At 35.3% G+C, this 22,536-nt stretch overlaps 1 protein-coding gene across 1 annotated transcript in view; it reads left to right on the plus strand.

Moving 5' to 3' along the window:
- Positions 1-22,536, plus strand: part of CNTNAP5 (contactin associated protein family member 5) — a 973,836-nt gene that overhangs the window by 784,250 nt on the left and 167,050 nt on the right. Inside the window, exons 15-16 of the mRNA XM_056110141.1 lie at positions 13,543-13,670; positions 13,841-14,011. Coding sequence (XP_055966116.1) covers positions 13,543-13,670; positions 13,841-14,011 — 299 coding nt within the window. The remainder of the gene's footprint in view (positions 1-13,542; positions 13,671-13,840; positions 14,012-22,536) is intronic.

Below are 22,536 nucleotides of genomic sequence, written 5' to 3' on the forward strand. Positions count from 1 at the left end.
CAATGGCACTTTATTGTTAAATACACTTATTGCCAAATAATATAGGGTTTTGGCTTACAGGAAGGTTCAATCACATAAAGTTCAGCATTATTGTATGCTAAACGTTATGTGATTTATTTATCCAAGTTCATTATTGGCCTATGACCTTTCCAACTCTCCTTTGCCCTGGTCCGTCCCCATTCAAGGCTAGATGTTGTGGTTAGGATGACTTGATAAGCATACATGACAGTTCTGTCTTGAGCACATGTGACTAGGAGGTTGAGTGAAACTCAAGGCTGGGCACCTGGTGCTGTCACCCTGTTCTTGCCAACTTTGCCCAGATATTTCTTTCCTTGGGATCTCTCTTCAGGACCGCCTTGCAAGGTTGGGTCTTATCTGCTCTAGTGCCCATCACCATGCTCCATACCTGGATTTCACTTACCACATTAGATTATAAACAGCACGGAGTCCATGAATAAAAAATAGGTGAATGACTTCTATTGGTCATATTATTTCCTGTCTTTTGTGTTTGTGGGTGGGGGTTCTCAGTGTGGTTTACAAGCTGTCTGCTATTAGTAGGATTTCTTACAGAACTATTCTATCATGACACCCTCCACCCATGTATCTGCTTCCTTCCACCATTGTCTCAGTGTCCCTGATGCCCCTACCCCTACCCACCATAATAAGCTTCCTGTTGGATAAAGTCTATTTCTTTTGCCTTTGGAAATTTGTTTTTCCCTTATTCTATTAGTTCATATCCTTTATATGACAGAGCACTCTGTGTCAGTCAGCTCTTTCTGATTAATTTCACTTAGTATGATATTCTCAAGTTCCATGCACCAGGCAGGAAATTTCTTCACTTTATTGTTTTCTTACAACCAAGTAGTATTCTTTTGTGTATATGTGCCAGTTTTTTATCCAGTCATCTGATCTTGAACACCTGGGTAGTTTCCATATTTTGCCTACTGTGAATAGTGCTGTGATTCACATAGGAGTGCAGGTGTCTTTTCTAAATTGAGATTTTGGACCTTGGGGTAGATGCCCAGAGTGGAATTGCTGGCAGTTCAATTCCTAGCTTTTTGACACGTGCCCATATTGTTTTCCAAAATGTTTACATAGCCATACTCCCACCAGCAGTGAATGACGGCACCTTTTCCTTTTCCCCATATCCATTCCCTCACTGCTTGTTTTCATAACTTGTTTTTTTTTTTAGCTTGTATACATCTTTCACAGTTGCACAAGAAATACTTATCCAAGTTTATCATACATGCTTTGCTGCAGATTATTTCCTCCTGGCTATCAAAAGGTACTTAGAATTGATTTGTCTGTTCCCAAAGTTATCTTTTTCTATAGTTGTCTTCACTTTTTCTCCATAAATGCTTGTCTAATCCAGTCAGAGTATATTTTTTTTTCAAAGGCCATTATTCATTTATCATGAACTTTTATAAAACAATATCCATTGCAAGGATGTAGGATTTATCCAAGGTTTTTGGAAGTCTGTGCTGTTTTTTTTTAATTTTTTAGATTTAAAAAAAATGTCCCTAATATCTCCAGCATTGAAGTTCTTGGACTGCATCATAAGGTATCTCGTAACTGCTAGTATTCTAGATGAAATGGGAATTCTGAAGCCTGAAATAAAGATTACCTTTGAACACAAGTCTTTTTCTATCTCTTATTTTAAAATATAATTGTACAATATCTACTGGTTGAAATTTATTATTCATTAATCTATTTATGAATTATTCCACTGCTTATAGAGTTTGTGAAGTGCCATTGTCCCTAGGCAACATAAATTCTAAAGGATTTATGTGGATTTTTACTTTCTTGTTCCTGAATTACTTCATGTATCTATATCTAGCAAAGTAATCAGAGGCAGAACCTTTTGTTTTAAAGAAATATGTTTGAGACATAGTAGGTCCTTTATGTATTAGGTGGTTTATATCTAAGAGGATGTATAAATGGTATTATTTCATCTGTCTCTATTCTCTCTGGCCAAAAACACACACCACTTTCAAGTTATACTATTTTTTATTAAATTTGCATTTAAAATTTACATTCTGAAATAATAGTTTTAAGACTCTTTTTTAGCATGCTTTTTGCATAGAATGTTATGTGGTATATCTTGATGGAAAAAATATAAAGCACTATATATCTAAGGCAGATAAGAGGGAATAGTTATAAAGTGGAAGAAAGGATTTTATAGCCAAAGGTTGATAATTCAGTCAACATATCATATCACCATCACCTGGCACAGTTATAAATGGAGATAGTTTATTTGTTGCTAAGGCTATTGCTATTGAAGATTTGTTTTTTCTGGTTTGTTTCATTTTGCTTAATAATGCAACATCTTTTCATCTTCTGGCAAAACATATAATAAACAATTTAACTTCTGCTGGTTGTGGAAAATAGCTACAAAATTCTTTATTAAAAATAATTGCTTTTTGTAAACAAAGATGTAGACCATTGTTTTTCCATTGTGTATTATAGGCCTCTTCTGGTTTTCCAGGGTATTTCACTTGTGGTTCCTTAAAAATAAGTGAAAATTTCATAACTGAGGGACCACAGAATAAGATTGGGAGAACAACTCATAGGACTAGAGGTCACAGGAAGGGAATAAGATTGGAAGAAGGCACCATCAGAAAAAAGATTGAGAAGCACTTATGTAAATTGAAGATATTAAATTAGTTTAATCACTTTGTACAAATATGTTATATTAAAATATCCATGCAGTCTCATTATGAATGATCCACAACATTTTTCAGTATCAGTTATGAAAAAAATCGAAGACAATATCAAGAGTAAGTTTGTACAACCTATTTTTCATAGCACATTGTTTAAGATATTACACTGAAATATCACAGTTCAACTTGAAAATGCAATCACACTTCAAATTCTGGTTTAGCCTGTCTACTATGTGGGTGATAACACTCATCTAACTTATCTCTTAGGTTCATATGAGTTAAATGAGCTGCGTAACTCTTTGTTTACTTTGTTGTTTTGTTTATAATTATCAGTAACGATTGATCTAATTTAGGTGTCCATATTAACAGTGTATAGTTAAATAAAGCTTTGAAATTTTGAAGTTTTTAAATTTTAAAATATATGTATTTTATTTCATCTATATTGAGTATATATATTCTAATATGTATATGTGATATATATATACATGTATATATATGACATATATATTCCAGAAATATTTTACCTTTACCACTATTTTTAGTCCCCTTCTACCCTATATATGAAATAGTTGGTTATATAGAGAATGCCATACTTACAAACTTCAAAGTTTCACTGTAAACATAGTTCAACTTGTGGTTGTAAATACTTTTCTATGAATTTATATTTCTTAATACATAGGCTTATTCATTTGTCACTCAAACTCATTTATTACATTAAAATATTACTATGCAGCTTCCTTTCCCACATAAAATATCTTGGAGATCCTTCACTTGCTACATTAAATTGGTGTGAAAATTAATGCATGTTATCCATTTTGATGGCTATAAAATATTCCATCATATGGACTCTCTCTTAACTTATTTTAACATTTCTTTATAATAAATGTCTTTGTTTTAATTATTTTTAAATCATCTGAAAATGCTGAAATGAATCGTTAGTTTTTATTGAATGAACTACTATTTAGATATTATAAGGTTATCAATTTTCTCTTTTATGTTGGCCACTGAAGTTACTGAAGAGAATCAGGAGTTTGCATATAATACAATGGAAATGGTACAGAATTGGCCACCCTTACTCTGTGGGGTGAAATTACCCTTTCCTTAACAAGGATGCTTTACACAGGGGTATGTAAATCTGAGTAAAATCAAAACAAGACTTTACATGGAGATATTTATTATAATCTTTATTTACTCTGCACTTTTTGAGACTGATTTGGCTTCAGAACAAATTTTGATTGTATTTTGGTACTTTTGTGCTTCTTCTCAGTTCATTCTCTCAGTATTTTCATTTGATCCTACCTGGGCTCATGCTGAGGTTCATGACCTCACTCTTGAATAGTTTCACATAAATCATAGGGTGTTTGCCTTTTCAATATAATATTTATCACTTATAAAGAAAAGGAAAAATGAAAGCAGTCCCATCACCTTTGCAAATATGTCCTGTAGATTTTTATGAAAATGCCATGAACAAACATGTGAAATGCTTTAAACTCACAATAAAATAGCTATTACTATTTTAGCCAATAGCATTTTAATTTTTCTTTGCATGAAATGTAATTTATCTATGATAGCATTTAATTTTATGATACAATGATCAAATCCTATATTTTACAGTTATTACCTAAAAATTGAACTCGGGTCAGCCAGGATGGCTGTGTGCAAGGCAAACGCCCTACCGCTGTGCTACGCCCCTCTCGGAGAGCCCGGCAAGCTACCGAGAGTATCTCGCCCGCACGGCAGGGCCTGGCAAGGTACCCGTGACGTATTGGATATGCCAAACACAGTAACAACAAAGTCTCCAATGGAGACGTTACTGGGCCCGCTCGAGCAAATCGATGATCAACGGGAGGGCCTTTACTTACTTACTTACTTACCTAAAAATAAAATTCATTTTGTCTCTCGAATCAAAAGATCATATATTACTTTTAGTAACTAATATGTATTTATATGTATGTGAAGATATAACGGAGTTGATAATAATTTTTACATCCAACAGTTGTGTCTAATAATTTGTTCTTGTTTATCATCATTTTTATTTTTCTCCACTTTTACATTAAGTACATGGAAAAAAGTTGATTGGCAGATGTAAAAGTAATTCTACAAAAAGAATATAGATGCATATATATTATAATTGGTAAGAAATTATGATTGGTAATAAAACCATACCAGCATATCTTAAAATGCCATTCATTCCTCAAAATCTGGGTATAATAGGCAAAGAACATTTACAGCCTCGTTCCCAAAAAGTGCTGCCTTCTGAATTTCACTTCTGAAAATCACCACGTAATGGATGAGTCTGCATTCGATAGTAATAAACCAAGAGATTGCTTGTAAATGTATAACTGAAGAGTCTGTAGACAACCAGAACTCTTGTCAAGGTGACCCTCGTGTAATCTCAAGGAATGCAGGGCTGGAAAATGATTGCAAATTAGTAAACTGAAACCTAATCAATTGAATTGTATCTTGTGTGAAGAAAGCCTGTGTGAACAGAATGGGGATGGTCAGCCCAAGACCCCGGAGGACAGCTCAAGGACTTGGGATCTGGCATTGTTATCCCAGTGATTCCCAGAGAAGTTAAAGATATGTGTGGAAAACAACAGCTTCAGTTTGTAAGAGAGCTGTTATACAGGAATGAAACAGTGGTTTCAGAAACTAAAGATTAAGAAATGCATTGCTGATAGAAGTTTCAAATTCTGACCTCTCCATTGGCAGCTGATGTACTCTGAAAAGTTTTGCACCATTCTGAATCTTATGATGCTCTCTTGCATAGAGAAGTTATAATAATTATAATAGCATCATTTAGTATAATTCTGAGAATTAAAGGAGATTTGAGCTATATCTCAATTTTTATGCTCATCCTGAAAAGAAATGACAAAGGCATCACCCATGTTCAGCTACTGTGAGTGAGTCTAGAAGATGAAGTTAAGGCAGTTGCAGAGAGAGGCACAATAAAGGATCAGATTGGTAGAAGTTAATCAAGAATAAATAAAACATGAAAGGAAGAAAAACAATCTGTATGGCTCAACTACAGAACAAAATCATATGTCACGGAGAGTTGAGTAATAGTAAACATGATCATTGATCTCTAGAAAATGTGACAAGTGGCCGGGTGAAGTGTTAGAGATACTTATTGACTCCAAGAGAGAGATTAGTGTGCAACTGAAAAAATAATGGAGGCCGGGGCTGGAGTGATAGCACAGTGGGTAGGGCATTTGCCTTGCACGCGGTCAACCCAGGTTCAATTCCCAGCATCCCATATGGTCCCCTGAGCAAAGCCAGGTATAATACCTGAGCGCACGAACCAGGAGTAACCCCTGTGCATCGCTGGGTGTGACCCAAAAAGCAAAAAATATATATATATATATGGAGGGATGGGTGTTGACGTATTGTATGACTTAAATCCAGTCATTAACAGGTTTGTAAAGGTCTGCATCACAGTGATTCAATAAAAAAGTTTTATATACATATATATAATACACATTTTTTCACGGAAAAAATGTGTGTACACACATATTTTATGTATTATGAAAGGAGACATCAAATACTCAAAATAAAATAAGTTAAAAGCTGACTGTTTCATGAAAATTAATAATTCTGTTAGAAAAGGTTTAGAGAAGTGAAAGGAGAAAAGGTTAATTATAATAAACTCAAGAGGAAAAGACTCTAGAGGAGGATAATATAAGAGAAAAGTGCACAGTTCTGAAAAGAGAAGAAATAATTAACAACTTGAGTTTAAGAACCCTTAACCATGAAAAGCAAGCAGCAGACAAATCTAGAAAACAGGGAAAAGTTGAAAGTGCAGAATGAAGGGAGAAATAAACAGGAAGAGAAAGTGTCTTGAGACCATAGATAAAATGGAATTTGAAATGCAGAATAAAATATAGTCACGGATAAACATAGAGTTCCTCAAGCTAAGAGGAAGCAAGTCACCTTGGGTGTTCTCAGGGTTTAGACATCCTGCCAGATTTCTAATTAGTATTGAGGTTATTGTCTACAAAACAGTTACCTCTTCTCCAGTGAGGAAACAAGAATTACACAGCCAATAAGTGAATAAATGGAAGAAAGAATTACAGCAAAAGTTAAGATAAGAAAGAAATTCAAAGAAAAATGGAAAGAGTTTGAATGTGTGGTGACTTTTTTTAGAAATTTGAGGATTTTTTTGTGAAATTTGAAGTTAGTGGACATGGAAAGCTGTTTTGTTCCAGAAAATTAGAGATATTCTTGGGAGTAATCATCATCCATGTGACTTTAAATCACTACTGTGTGCTATGCAGTCAACTCATTTTAACTTAATCATCTAAATAATTTCTTGAATCCTGTATCTTTATTGATGACAGTCTTAAATGATAACTTTTAGGTCACTATTGAAAGTTTCTTTTCACAATCAGAGCATGTTTATTCAAGTATGTCCTCTCATAAAAGAATTAACCAGTGGTAGAATATTTAAGTCAATGTTATAATATTAAAATCTTACGGCCTACTCCTAGCTCTGTACTCAGGAATCACTCTTGGCAGGATCAAATATGACATTGGAGATCAAACTCTAGTTAGTCATATGAAAGGCAAGTCCTACCCACTATACTATCTTTGGGGCCCCTCACAATTATTTCTTAATACTAAAGATAACCAGATATATTTGAACTGTGTCCCTATTTCAAAACACACACACACACACACGTATGTATTTTAATATCTTTTAAAAGAGCAATCTGTTTTTAGATTCCTAGAAGAAACACGGTTGTGGAATTATTTTTAAGTGAAAACTTAATTTTATTTTTTCCCTTTATTTTTCTCATACTAATAACTAATATATATATATATATATATATGAATGCATGTGGAATGTAACTGAATGAATGCGATCTCCTAACACAAATGTTTATATTTGGTCATAGTTAATGCTTACACTTCATTTGGTTGGAGCTAAAACAACCTGGAACTATTTTTGAGCTTCATGACCTCTATCTATTGCTGTAGGTGATTTATTTATTGAATTTAGAATTATCATTTCTTGAGAATTATTCACAGATATTTATACCAAAGCTTCAGAGGAAGTGAAGATTGTGACTTCTGTGTTTCTTTTTAAAGTTTCCTCACCTATGCACAATATTTTCATTGCTTTTTGGGTGACTGAAAGAAAAAGTTATAGTAAAAAAGGGAGAACACAGAGAGATTGTTCAGTAGGTAGAGCATTTGCTTTGCACACGACTGACCTGGTTTTGTCCACAGCACCCCATATGGTCCCCTTCTGAGTTCAACAGGAGTGGATCCTGAGTGCAGAGCCAGGAGTAAGCCTTGAGCATGGCTGGGTATGCCCCCCCCCCAAATAGAAGGGAAATAAGTATTATAATAGGGGTTGGACAGAGTACAGGGGAGAGGGCTCTTGATTTGCACAAGGCTTATCTACATTTAGTCCTCAGCATGGCAGACAGTTCCCCACTTTACACTACTGGGGATCTCTGTGCTCAGAGCCTAGAGTAAGTACTGAGAACTTCAGGGTGTGGGTACAAATAAGCAAAACAAGTAAAATACTCACATAATAGGATGAAGCACCCAAATAAATGTTCTGTGAAAAGTTTATAGATTACAAGTTAACCAAAATCGGTTAATTAAAATGAATGGATGGATGTGATGTTTTTTAACTACACCTTTAATAATACACTAAATAAAACAACTCTTCCTAATCTACTCTACAGTCGTTGAAGTTGGTAAAACTGCAGGATTCATATAGTTCAGCTGAAAAGGCACCAAATTGACTACTTCTACCCCACTTTTTTGCTCTAGAGAATTGTTTTACTAGTTTGAGAGTTGTCTTGGGGACCACATGTCTATTTCTTATGTCCTTAACATTTCCATAAATTGCAGTCTCGAAGGAACCTGCTAATCAATGCCAGAAATATGGTATTGACTTTTAATTTTAAGTAGTATTTTAGTTCAACTTTTATTTTCTGCTTTTACTTTAAATTTTTAGCAATTTAAGTCACTGTGTTATATGTCATATTTGTTACATTATACTATTAATTATTAGCACAGCTGGTAGGGCGTTTGCCTTACACGCAGCAAACATGGCCGACCCTAGTTCGGTTCCTCCGCCCTTCTCAGAGAGCCTGGCAAGCTACCGAGAGTATCTTGCCCGTGCAGCAAAGCCTGGCAAGCTACCTGTGATGTATTTGATATGCCAAACACAGTAACAACAAAGTCTCCAATGGAGATGTTACTGGGCCCGCTCTAGAAAAATCGATGAACAATAGGAGGACAGTGACAGTGACAGCGATTATCCCCATATGAAAAATAAAAAACCTGAGGCCCAGAGTGACATCATTGGTCTCATACAAACAGTGTGTGTAGTCACAAGATTTTAACCTATATCAGTCTCATCCTACTGACATTATTCTCCCTCTTAAACATACTTGGCTCTTCTTCATGTAGTATGTGCCTGAACTTCAAGGAAGTTCCTAGTATATTGTTCCAAAGGAAGCGAATGCTTGTAAAATGTTTGCCATTAAGAAGAAAGCTCAAACAAAAGAAAATAGTTAATGTTCAGAGAGTCAACTCAACAAGGTAAATTACCTGCTAATCGACAGGTACCAGGATATTTTGAATCTTTTTACTTTTTGTTTGTTTTAGCTAAAATTCACAACCACCCACCAACAAATGTTTCACTCTTTAAGGTTTTGAGATGTTTTATTATATCTGCCAATCACAAATTGAATAAGAAACAGATTTATTCTCAATGTGACCTGAAAAGCATAAATTAATATGAAAAGGACCTTGATAGGTCTGGGATGCTAAGAGACTGAACAGAACTCTCAGAAGTTTATTTGGTCTGTGTAATGTTGGTTGTCCCCATTTTTTTTATAAAGAGTTTTAAATATATTGCCAAGATCTGAGGATTCTTAGTGTTATTTTTGTCTATTGCAATAACCATTGATCTTACATTCATGATTAGCATGATTCTTACTAAAAGCTGGTACTTTCCCTGTTAGAAAAGAAACCTCTTTTCTACCAAATCTTCTCAGATCTTTCTATTGCTTCCTTGTTCTGTCCTCTTTCTCCTCTCTCTCCTTTCTTTCCTGATAGTGAAACTGTATGTCAGGTTTCATTTATCAGTGAACACAAGTTGGAGCCACTCATTTTTATTGGGTCCTTAGCCCCAGAAGGAATTTGATTGTGTGTGTCTTTTGTATTAAGTGGCATTAGAGAAGAGCTCCTTTTATTTAATTTTTTTTAAATTTCTTCCAAAAACATATTTTGGTGATATGATTAATCAAATTTCACTCACAAGAAAAGCTCTTTTTACTTTCTTATCTGGAACATTTTCTTTCTGAGGGTGTTTTTTACATCTGCAACAACTTGACATAGGACATCAAATTGATGTAGACAAGATGTCACGGTATGTTTGGTAGTTAGTAGTCAGCAATGATGGATAGACTTCGGAATCTAACAGTTTCACCATGAAAATAAAAATTGATATAAAGAAAAATATAGAGAAATCCGGAGTTTCTTTAGCAAAGGATCTGTTTTGGTCTTTAATCTTTACTGAATTTGTTTTGAAATCCCTGCTTGAAAAATAATATGAAATGCTTTACTCTGTAACATCTGTAGATATGCTTTCTGTGTAAACACAAAAAAGGACGGCAGAGGTCTATCTCTCCTGACGCCTGAGTTTGGTAGTCTCAAGCCATTTCCCCCACTCCAAGGAGGATGATGGTGATGGTCAGGCAAAGGAAGGAAACGAGGGCCAGGCTGGGTGGTCTAAGTTGCAGTTTATTCCAATCCTCTCTCCATTCACTCCTATGTCTCTTCTGCCTCCCTCAGCCCACTCTTACAGTCTTGTTATATCCCAAAAAGAAATGTATGCTATGGTGTTTCCACCTGTTTCTCTCATACCTCTCCCCCTCGAGAGGCCCAAAATCTCAAAATCTCCCTTTATTGATCACGGTACCTCTAAAGGGTGCAATGCAGTGATGTCATCAAAAGAAGTTACAGAAAGAACATTGAGGCAGCAAAACATACATTGTTTCTTTACATCTTCAGGCCAATAATTTTCCTTCCAGAAAGAAGACACACAACCAAAACTGAAACCTTTCTTGGACTATAAGCACTTGGATTTGCATCCCAAAGACTAGTCTTCTAGAGCTTGGAATCTACACCTCAAAGATCAGGCCTGGCTAGCACCTGAGAACTGCATGTCAAAGACCAGTCAGGTTTCAATAAGAAAAGGGAAACTGCCTCTTACAATATACTGAAGTTATTTACTGAAGGCAGTTTGAAAGGGAAAAATGTTCAGCCTCATCTAAACTAGTCAAGGCACATGGGAAAGCCACTTCTAGGACAGATACTCATTTAGCAGATCAACCCACCGTAGAACGGAGTCCCCTGGGTGTGTTTCTCCTCTTCTTGTCCAACAAACATATACATAATATAAATCATTTTCTATGGACACAGTAAGAAATACTTTAAGCTTATAGACTTGCTCTCCTAGGGCCATCTAGATCTCAGACTACAGTGTTCAGGCCACATAGTCTTTCTTATCCCTAGCAGGGTCCTAGTCTCACTGTTGCTTTTGGATCATGACAGCATTTGCCTATGATCAAACTCCTAACTTATAGTTAAGAATCGTGGCACTTTGGTCTGGCCCATCTCGATGCCAGCGTAGCACATAATTTACCACTTGCCCTGGTTGCTTCCAGTCCCTCGTTGGGACCCTGTTTTTGCTAGGAAGTGAGGGCAACTAAGGCTTAAGTTGAGAAAGCAGATGCCTGGGAGTGAATAATATTCAAAGCCAAATCAATCCTAAATTACAAAGCATAATATTAATTGTCTTCCGATATCTATACAAAAAGGAAAAGTAAACTATTCAGTAGACATAAGGAGAGGAGAAAGGCAATATTGACTTACAATACAAGTTCAGTGTCCTAGAAGGATCTGACCTTACAAATTAACAGATTCTGATTAGGGGAAAAGCTGATTAACTGATTGGGGAAGAGAGCTTAGAGAAATGGTTACAAACAAAGGAATGGGAGTGACTCGGGAGCACTGTGATGGGTGCAACCTGATAAACCGAAGCTCCTTGTGGCAAGGGAGAAAAGGACAAATCAATTGTTATCCTACACTTTCAAATGAAAACAAAAAAATTGTATTATGATCCTTTGAATAGCCACTGAGTAAATGTGCTCAAATTATATAGTTTTATTTACTTTTTTGGTTAATAGACCTGTTGGGGTATGTGTGCAGGTGAATAAACCATTTATTTGTAACAAAGATGAATTGATACATTTTTCTCCTAATCTCATGAGTTGGGTAATAAATATTAACATTTAATTTTCCACAGTGTGTTCCTTAGTGTGAGATTTCCAATACTGAAAGAACTAAAGCTACTTGCATGGGAAGATGAATTGACTTCCCTGAGGCTGCAGAGTGGTTCAGGGATAAACATAAGAATTACAATGAGTGCCCCACTACCAATTTTGAACATTTACCATTCATCAGGCACTGTGCTAAGTGACTATATAATCTTATTTAATCCCATCAATAACTCTATGATATAGACATTATCTTCATTTTAAAACTGAGAACAGTGGGGAACTTAACATATAAATTATTTACCCAAACTAAGCCTGCTAGGGTCCTGGGGATTACAAAGCAAATATGTATGCTTCAAAAATTATGTTCTTAGAACTCTCATCCTTCTAATTGGTTTTTGCCATGCTATACAAATTTTCAAATTGGTATATTATACTTTATATTTATATTTATACTTGCAAATAAAATGTAAAGGAATATGAAATGCAACATGATTTGGAGTGTTGTTATATGTTTTATGCTTCTTTCTACAGAGGAAAAACTGAATGCATAAAATTCCTTTTTGTTCTTACTATGCATTTACATACTGATATAAAGTTAAAATGTATTCACTATTTTTTAAATTTAGATATAGGATAGATATCAACAATGGGTCATTCCCCTGTCCTCCTGGAATGTGACTTTAAAGTTATTTAACAATGCTGAGTCCTTAATCCCTTTATCTGTGAATGGGAATAGCACTGGCTAGGTAGGAAGTTTGTGTGAGAAAAAAATATGCTGATACCAGAGTATATTTCTTTTCAAAAGAGTCATTCACTCAACACCAGTTCTTAATCTACATTGATTTTGCTCTCAGTTAGAAGATATGAACCTTGCCATGAGTCCAAAAACGCAATTTAAAAAGGGGAGAAACAAAATTAGCACTATTCATTTTGTACTTTTCCATCTAAGAATGCTTAGTCAGTTAATCATTTGCATAATTAACAAATGCAAAGTCGGAGTACTTAACTACCAGGATTTTTCAAATTAAAAACAAAATGAGATGCAACAAAATAGTAACTATAAAGACTTATTCTTTAGCTGGAGTCGAAAGGTGGTAAGAAGTGTTCTAAGCTGATTAAAACCTGTTGGCAGATGGCTGATACAAGGCCTTGGAGTGATTTCAAGTGGGAATTGAGATGCCTATTTCAAGTTAGTTACAGAGATAGCTGATCTCTTTATAGAAAGAAAGGAAATGTTTAAAGTTACATCAGTTCTGCATTGGGCAGTTGGGGTGCCCTTACTTAAAGACCCGGCTGCAAGTAGCAGCCGGGTCTTTAAACTATCTGTATGTTTCTGAAAATACTTAGGGGAAAAGTAAAATGCCCTTGTTAATAGAATCTATCTACGGTTTTAGTACCTGGCATTCTAGCATTTCACACACAATCGTAAGATGAAAGATATTCTGCTTTCCCCTCCCCAACCCTCCACTACTACCACCAAATTACTTTTGAAAAGACCAAAATGAGTCTTGAGAAAGAGTCCCTATATTATTCATATTTCACCTCTTTTTTTTCCTTAAATGTGTGTTTTGTAGGACAAATGATACTGGATTTCTCTCCTTCAAAGACCACTTGCCTGTCACTCAGATAGTTATCACTGATACCAACAGAACAAACTCAGAAGCTGCTTGGAGAATAGGTCCCTTGCGTTGCTATGGCGACCGTAAGTAGTAAATCTAAAGCGTTCTCTCTGCATTACATAAGCTCAAGTTTCCCCCCACCTTCCTCCCCATGCAGTTTTCCCTATTCTTTAAAACTATCCACACAGCTTTGCCTTCTGTACCTCATCATAAAACAACGAATGCGTCTAAAAGATGTTTTCCTCATTTGCAGGACACTTCTGGAACGCAGTCTCATTTTATACAGAAGCCTCGTACCTCAACTTTCCTACTCTCCATGCTGAATTCAGTGCTGATATTTCCTTCTTTTTTAAAACGACAGCTTTATCTGGAGTTTTTCTAGAAAACCTCGGCATTAAAGATTTCATTCGGCTTGAAATCAGCTGTAAGTGTCCTCTTTATGAATTTAATATGCTGATCAGCAAAAGATTTAGTTTTATATTTTGTCACCAACAACTAATGCATATTTGTATTATGATAATAACCAACATCTATAAAGTTAGCAATGATGAGCTTAGCTTATTCTAATGTGTTGTGTTTCATTACTACTCAGCGTCCATAGGATGTGTTAAGTGATTTTCATGAAAAGCTTAAGGTAACAAATTATGTATTTCTTTCGTATATGGGACCTATATTTTTGGTTCATCTTCTGCTGCAACAGAAATTTTCTGACTTATAGTGACTTTCCACCACTTGTTATGAGTGACTACCCAATTAGAATTCTGATTTCTCTACATTTCACCATTTGAATTATTTGTGAATTTACTACCAGAATATATTTTATCACATCTCTTGTCTATACATTATATTCAGAGTAATTATAACAAAATTAAAAAAGAAATATAGATAGCAGATATTTTACTATTGAACAATTTATGTATATTGATGCTAATAAATTATTCCAGGATATAAATACAAATTATTCTGGAAAAGGATAATATACCCACCAATTGGTTTTTTCGATAGCACAGCGGGTAGGGCGATCGCCTTACAAGCGGCCAACTATGGCCGACCCGAGTTCGATTCCTCCGCCCCTCTCGGAGAGCCCGGCAAGCTGCCGAGAGTATTCGGTATGCCAGACACAGTAACAACAAAGTCTCCAATGGAGACGTTACTGGGCCCGCTCGAGCAAATCGACGATCAACGGGAGGGCCTTTACCTTTACCTTTACCTTTAGGATTATAGTAATTAAATTTCTGTTTCTAAGATTTTTCTTCTGCAGATTTGTCAATGGTTCATCACTATAGTGTCTTAACATCTTTATGTACAAAATGGTATAATATCGGATATGTTATTTAAGTTTTTCACATATAAATCCAATATTACAATTGATTAAATTTAAATTTCAGTTATTCTTGTTTGGAGGTTCTAGCAGGGGAGCGCAGCTACTCGTATACTCTCAACCGAAGACCGGTCCGTCTCTATCGGGGAAGGCCGTCCTCTTCGACCAAGCGCGCAACTTCGGGAGGGACGCACATGGAGCGGTGAGGGAGGTAGGGGACACCCGCCTAGCCAGCCAGATCAGCTGAATCAACCCTGGCGATCAATGGGGTGACAGATGTCGCAGCCAGATCGCCCTCACATCCAAGTGGGGCTGGAGCGATAGCACAGCGGTAGGGCATTTGCCTTGCACGCAGCCAACATGGCCAACCTGAGTTCGATTCCTCCGCCCCTCTCAGAGAGCCCGGCAAGCTACCGAGAGTATCTCGCCCGCACGGCAGAGCCTGGCAAGCTCCCCGTGATGTATCCAATATGCCAAACACAGTAACAACAAAGTCTCCAATGGAGACGTTACTGGGCCCGCTCGAGCAAATCAATGATCAACGGGAGGAAAGAAAAAAAGAAGAAAAGGTCATAAATATAAGTTAGTTTACAAAAAAAATTGTAAAAATTGAAATTTATAATTCAATTCAAAATTTTAAAAATGTCCACAGGGCATTCACAACTTTAAAATATATGTGCCCTAAGAAATAAAAATTTCTCACACAAAAATTTTATCAAAACTTTGGTTCTATGTGCTGAATGCTTATAATTCCTAAGTTCTGTGAATTGCCTGTTTGATCTCTGTAGGTACAAAGTATATTGACAACCCCTTGAGTACAATATATTGATTTATTTCAGTAGTATATTTGAGTAAACAGTGTTTATCAGTGCAACTTTAAAATTGAAAAAAATTAAACATGATTTTTCACTCTTAAAAACACATAAATTTTTCTGTTTGCATTTTTAAGACCAAACTGTAGATCTTATTATTTCTTTATAAACTTCACTTTTATAAGTTCACTTGTACTCTTTAGGTTGTATATAATAAAATGTGCTAATTAGAAGCCTACATATTTGTTATTAAAATTCACTGTAATCAGAATTTGTTGAACTTGTATTGATATCTCTGTGTGTATGACTTGTTTGTTTTGATGGAGGAATGTTTTTAACACCATAACTAATTTTTGTCTTTTTCTGTTTTGGACCCACACTCGGTGGTGCCCAAAGCTTACTACTGGCTCTGGGCTCAGGGGTCACTCCTGATGGGCTTGGGAACCATAGCTATGCTGGATAAAACTCAGGTCAGCCACGGGGAAGGCAAATACCTTAACCTCTACTCTCACTCCAGTCCTAACATAACTCGGGATGCATGCAGGAGCAGATGAATGATGAGTTGAAGTAACTGGGAGATAGGACCTGACCTTGCTACTTGCTTCTTGTTGAGCGAGGCCCATTGGGAAACTCAGAAAGAGCTATAGAGTGGGGCATATGTACTCTATTTCTTAAATGAAGGGTGAACAACCCTACTAATTTCAAAACCCTACTAATTTTGCCTTTGTTATACTATGACCATGAAGGTGCATGCTTGTCATTAGATGTCTCATTTATCTCTGTCTAAATGGATGCTTTGCACTTTGATTGTGGGAACTAGCCATATCACAATAATGATTTGATTGCATAAAATACCCTTGAAAGAGTAAGTAACAGAAATGTGGAAATTTGAGAGCTCTAGAAAGAGAGAAAAGAGCTGGCTGGAAGACATGACTGGGTGTAAGTACAAATCCCCTGCAAATCACCAAGCAGCTAAGTGTTTCTTTTGCAGTAACAGCACAATATATACCAGGAAGGAGATATCGTTAATTGGTAGTTTTAACCTCCTTTTACTCTAGCAATTTAGACTATTAATGGGAGGAAGCTCTGTGGCTTTTCTGTGAAATAAGATCGCTCATATCTAACTTGTTCATGCTCTGAAATTTAAAGTTGAATGCTAACCACTTAATAATATGGATATAATAGCTTTAATATAAATTAAATAAAAATAAGGCCCTAAGGTCTTTAGACTCATTAAGGCAGCAAATGCCATGGCATATTATCACAAGATAATGAGTGACAATTTTTCTTAATTACATTTCAGTGTCCAACTTGTTTATACTCTAGCACTAAATTTTTCCTTTAAGTTATATAAAAATGTTTCAAATGAAATTGATATAAATTTGATAAATATTATATATTTACTTATTTATTTTTACATTTCATAACCCAGAACAAAGAAAATATACTTTCCTAAACAGAAATATTGTTTATTAAGATAATTTAAAATATATACAAGGCCTGATATTTTCAAATTATTTAGTTTGTTGTTATTTTAAGAGAAAATAGTGAGATATTTTATTTGTTGTTAATAAATTCCTTAAGCTTTTTTATAAAGATATAATTTTTGTGCTATGGGATTAAGAGCAAAATACATCTACATATCAGCACGTTCAAAATGAAGTGGATTTATAATTGAACTGGCAACCTACAGTAGACATCTCCCTCATTTCCTCAAAGTTTTAAGTTAGAATTATGCCTCTTATAATCAGCAGACTAAAAATTCTAAAATAGCAACATCCGGATTATTGGAAAGAAAACACATTCACATGAAAGTTTAAAATGTCTTAGTAGTAGTCGTTTTCTGTGTTAAGCAAGGTGTTCCATTATGCCTTAATTCAGGTCTTACTGGATATATTTTCAAAATATGTTTGAGAAAAAATGTACATAATTTCACTCTTACCTCAGAATGGCTCTAAGATAGACATAGATGTTTTGGAATGTATTTTGGGAGGCAGCATGACATAGTGGAAATAGTCTATTATTTACAATCCAGTGTAGATTCCAGTGCTTTTCTTTAGCTTCTTCTCTAGCTTCAGCTTTTATTTATGCAAAATGTAATTGATGACATCTACCAAGCAGATGAATTTGATTATAATTAACAAATATATTGTAGACACAAAAATGCGATTCATTGACCCTAGTATTTGACATTGCCTATAATGAGTGGTACACTCTTCTTTTTGGAAAAATCCAGCACTTTCACACTGCTCTCAGTAAAAGGTAAAGGTAAAGGCCCTCCCGTTGATCGTCGATTTGCTCGAGCGGGCCCAGTAACGTCTCCATTGGAGACTTTGTTGTTACTGTGTCTGGCATATCGAATACTCTCGGTAGCTTGCCGGGCTCTCCGAGAGGGGTGGAGGAATCGAACTCGGGTCGGCCATGTTGGCTGCTTGTAAGGCGAACGCCCTACCTGCTGTGCTATCGCTCCAACCCAGTAATCCAATTTATTATTCTTCTCTGTTTTGACTTTTGAATATATACTTTAATCTAAGAATAGCTTTCCCTCAAGAGAAACCTAACTTTCAGCTGATAAGTTACAACTTATTTGCCAGCTGTCCATTCTATCTTCGTGAAGTACAATTCATCTGACTTTCCATGAACAGGGAACACAGAATGAAAAATGATTTTGCCAGACTTCATGCTATACAAGGCAGTGATGGGTATACGGTCTAGTTTTCTTTCAAGTCTTTGAGAGGTAAAAGAATTTTCCCTTAAAATGTTTTGAGTTCTTGAAGTCTCTATAGTAAATTAAATACTCACAAGAGAAAAAAATATATATATGTATATATATGCAAATGCATGGATGGAAGTTACCCAAGAGAAACTAAAAAGCTCCCAGAACCAAGATTATATTAATCTCTATATCATCTTCATTAAAGAACAATGAATTTATGGAGAAATTATAGGACAAAAGCAGTTTTATAATTCCAAGGTGAGTGTAAAGGGCATTTAGTAGACCTTAATATGTAGATTCTTCCAATGCCAAAAGACTTCAGTTCATCTTTGTATTATGAACTTTCATCCTTCTTAGTAGAGAAAGTGTGGAGTGGCACCTATACCTGTGTAATTTATGTCTCGCTTTTAGTAAAATAGGAGAAAGCTAGGAAGCTCTATTTGTTTGGGCTTTTTAATTTCATTCAAATAAAAATAATCTTCATGCTCTGGATATGTAATATAGGGGTTAAGGTGTTTGTCTTTCATGAAGCCCACCCCATTTAAATCCCAGACATGGCATATGGTCCCCAAGGACCACCAGGAGTGATCCCTGAGCACAATGTCTGGAGCAGTCCTTGAAGCCCTAATGAGTACTGCTGGATGTGGCCCCCAAACAGATAAAATCCTTATTCTACAGTGACTTAATTTTTGTGTACTTTATTGGGCCTGTTTTAAGTTTATGAAGAGGCAGATGTCTTATACACTTTGCTGAGAGAGAATGAAAGAGATAGAGAGAGAGAGAGACAGAGACAGAGACAGAGACAGAGACAGAGAGAAAGAAAGAGAGATCTTTGTTTTGTTTTTTAGAGGTGACATATCAAAGTCATTATCAAGTGTGATGCTAACTTAAAAACGTCTTCAAAGAAGTTCTGGTATATATACACAATGACATACTACTCAGATATGAGGAAAGAAATGCAATACAAATAAACACAAAAAGAGAATAGAAACAAGACTTGAGACAGAGTCAAAGGAACTGAGAGCTAAGAAATGCTAATGGAGAGAGAGTGTGGACCTTGGGTGTGTGGACATCAGGATAATGGTGATCTTGGCATTATGACAATAGAAAAGGCAGACCTGTAGTGCAAGTATAAAAGAAAAATATTAGCACCATATCATTATTTTTTAAGTGACGCCTCAATAAAAACTGATATGGAAAAATGTGTTAATTATAGGACTCATGCATACAGAAATCCAACCCTGCACCCTCCATCAGATTCTCCACATCCCTCAAACCTTCGGCAATTGTCTCCGCCCCTCATATACCCTGCCCATATTTTGTATATATTCTATAATACTGTTATAATTATTCTTAATGAGTTATTCAAATGCAGTGAGGGAAATAAATCTAAAAAGGTAGAGTTATAGAGATAATAACAGTCAGACTCCAGGGTTCAACATTCCTCTTTGTTCCAAATAGCAACTCCTTATATTCATTTATAAAACTACCTCAAGAACCATTTGTTCTTATTCTTTGTTCTGAGATATAGAAAACTGACAAACATATTCAATTCTGCACTCCCTCAAAGATGTATTTATGGAGGTTTGAGCCAATAACTATCATCATATCCAGATTTCCCATCTTCAAAAATGTTCAGTGCACAGGTACTTAGTGTGTGTGTATGTGTGTGTGTGTGTGATGTACACAATTTATTTAATATAAAACTGGTTAATTGACTACATCAAAGATTTTGTAACTTCTTTATTCCTAAAATGGTCACTGTTACTTCTTTCATGCCTCTCATGATGTCATGTTTGAAGACATAGAAATAAAGCTACAGTTTTGCCAGTTTTGCTTTCACAAAATACAGGGTCAAATGCTGTGAACAGTAATATTATTTGGATCCTTTGTAAAAATTTTCTGGGATCACAGTGGTTAGCTCTTCCTGTCAAGAAAAGTAATTAGTGGATATTATTTTATATTTAGAGTACTTTCCTCCTTCACACAGCCCTTACATGGATTATCAGTCCACTAGAAAGTAGACTATCAGTTTATCAGTTTGTTACTCTTTCAGTCATGTGTACATTCTCAGTACATAGCATAGGATCTGCTCATACAGAAACCAGAAGTGCAAAAGTGACTTTTTACCTTTATCTGAAACATTATGGAATAAATGATGAGAAAGAATTTTTGCTGAAAACTTGGAAAAGTGAGAGGACAAAAGTAAATTTTTGATGGAAGTAATGTCTCTATTTACCTGATATATACTATGAAATTTATGTTAATCTCTAGAAAGTGAAGAGCAAGTTTACGGTTGTCTCAATTATCCCAATAGCCATTTGTCTATATTGGATGTATAATTCATTCACTTACATTGTTTATTCAATGTTTCTAGGTACCCTATAACATATGTTCTAATTCTGGCTTTTTAAGAAAAACATATAGAATTTAAATGTGAAAGTGTTGTTTCAAGAAGAGTGATACAGACTCTGCATTCAAATTCTAAAGTTTTCTGGACTTTACCTGTGGTATTTTTCATTTATAGAAAAAATATTGTCTGTTAAATAATATTACAGAGACACTAAACTGAGTTAAGTCATGAAACATGAAAAATACCTGGTTCTTGATAAACAGCAAATAAGTACATATATTTTTACATTTTTCTGAATCTTTCCCAGTTCTAAAACAAATAAGTTAAAGATACTAAGACCTCAATAAAAAACATAAAAAAAGTTTAAAATATTTTTCAAGATTTTTAGAATAAGCTAATGTTTTTATAAAACCTTTAAAAAACTAAAAATTAATAATAATATTTTTCATTTATATAGTGAATTGAACTTTAGTATAATAAGATACGAATGTATATAGGGCTTGTTGGTAAGTTCATGGTATTTGAAAAATAAGATGTTCATCTACAGTCTACAGACTAGTGGGAAATACAGACCATAAACATAAAATTGTACACTAGAAGGATAAATATTGAACTATGATAATTCCAAAGATTGAAACTGAGCATAGAATAGAGATGGCACAGACAACGGGCAGCCACTGTGGTAAAGCAAACTTTTTTTAGCAAAATATGTATCATTCTTCCTCTTCAGTTCTCAGCAATATTTATCTATGTTATTCAGATAGAAACATATATTGGCACAGCCATATTTTCTGTGTGCATATGTTATCGCAATATATAGGTTATAAGGTGTCCTTCTGTTGTTCATCGATTTGCTGGAGCAAGACCAGTGGCATCTCTATTTTGAGACTTCTTGTTACTATGTTTGGCATTTTGAATATGTCATGTGTAGCTTGCCAGGCTCCACCATGCAGGCGGGATACTCTTGGTAGCTGGCCGGGCTCTCCAAGAAGGGCAGAGAAATCGAACCTGGCTCAGCCAGGTTGGTTGCGCATAAGGCAAACACCCTACCGCTGTGCTATTGCTCCAGCCCGGCATCAGTGTAATGAACAGAAAATAGAAAGTAGCTCAAAAGTCTAACATCATTTGTATTCAATTGTTTAATCATTAAAACTAACTTGTTCTCTTCAATTGAATTTTTATTAGTGAAGGGGTTTATGAGCCAAAAGCATTTTACCTGGGTTGGTGAATCATCGCACTGTGATAGTCACACCAATATCTGTCACTTGTTGAGTGCCTCCTATTGCAACATGCATATTTCTAGCAATTTATCAGCATTGACTTATTGACAACCTGAGAAAGAGGTACTGTTTTTATTTTTATGTTGCAAATGGGAAATATAAAGATTAACATGATATGACACTACCATATATCACAGTGATTCCTGACTAGACACTCTCTTAGCATATTTTCTGCTTTTTTTCTTATTACCATCATGGGATCACTGGACTGCAAGACAGTTCGAGCTCTCAGAGTTACATGAAGTCCATATCTGTAGGCTTCTTATAAGGATTCTGTTTTTCTGTTAGTCTGAGGAGGGATCAGACAAAAGGGTCATTTGCCTATTTTACCACTAATGACTCAGATCTGGAAGTTGATGTCTTTGATAAATATCAGTGTCCCATTTGGGAAGGAGATCAAGAGCAACACCAATAATGCATCACAAGATTCTGAAAACAAAGAAATTTTCATATGTGAAGATTCTAGT

The sequence above is a fragment of the Sorex fumeus genome, unplaced genomic scaffold (assembly GCF_029834395.1).
Source record: "Sorex fumeus unplaced genomic scaffold, SorFum_2.1 ptg000009l, whole genome shotgun sequence".
In the NCBI taxonomy this organism is placed as follows: domain Eukaryota; kingdom Metazoa; phylum Chordata; class Mammalia; order Eulipotyphla; family Soricidae; genus Sorex; species Sorex fumeus.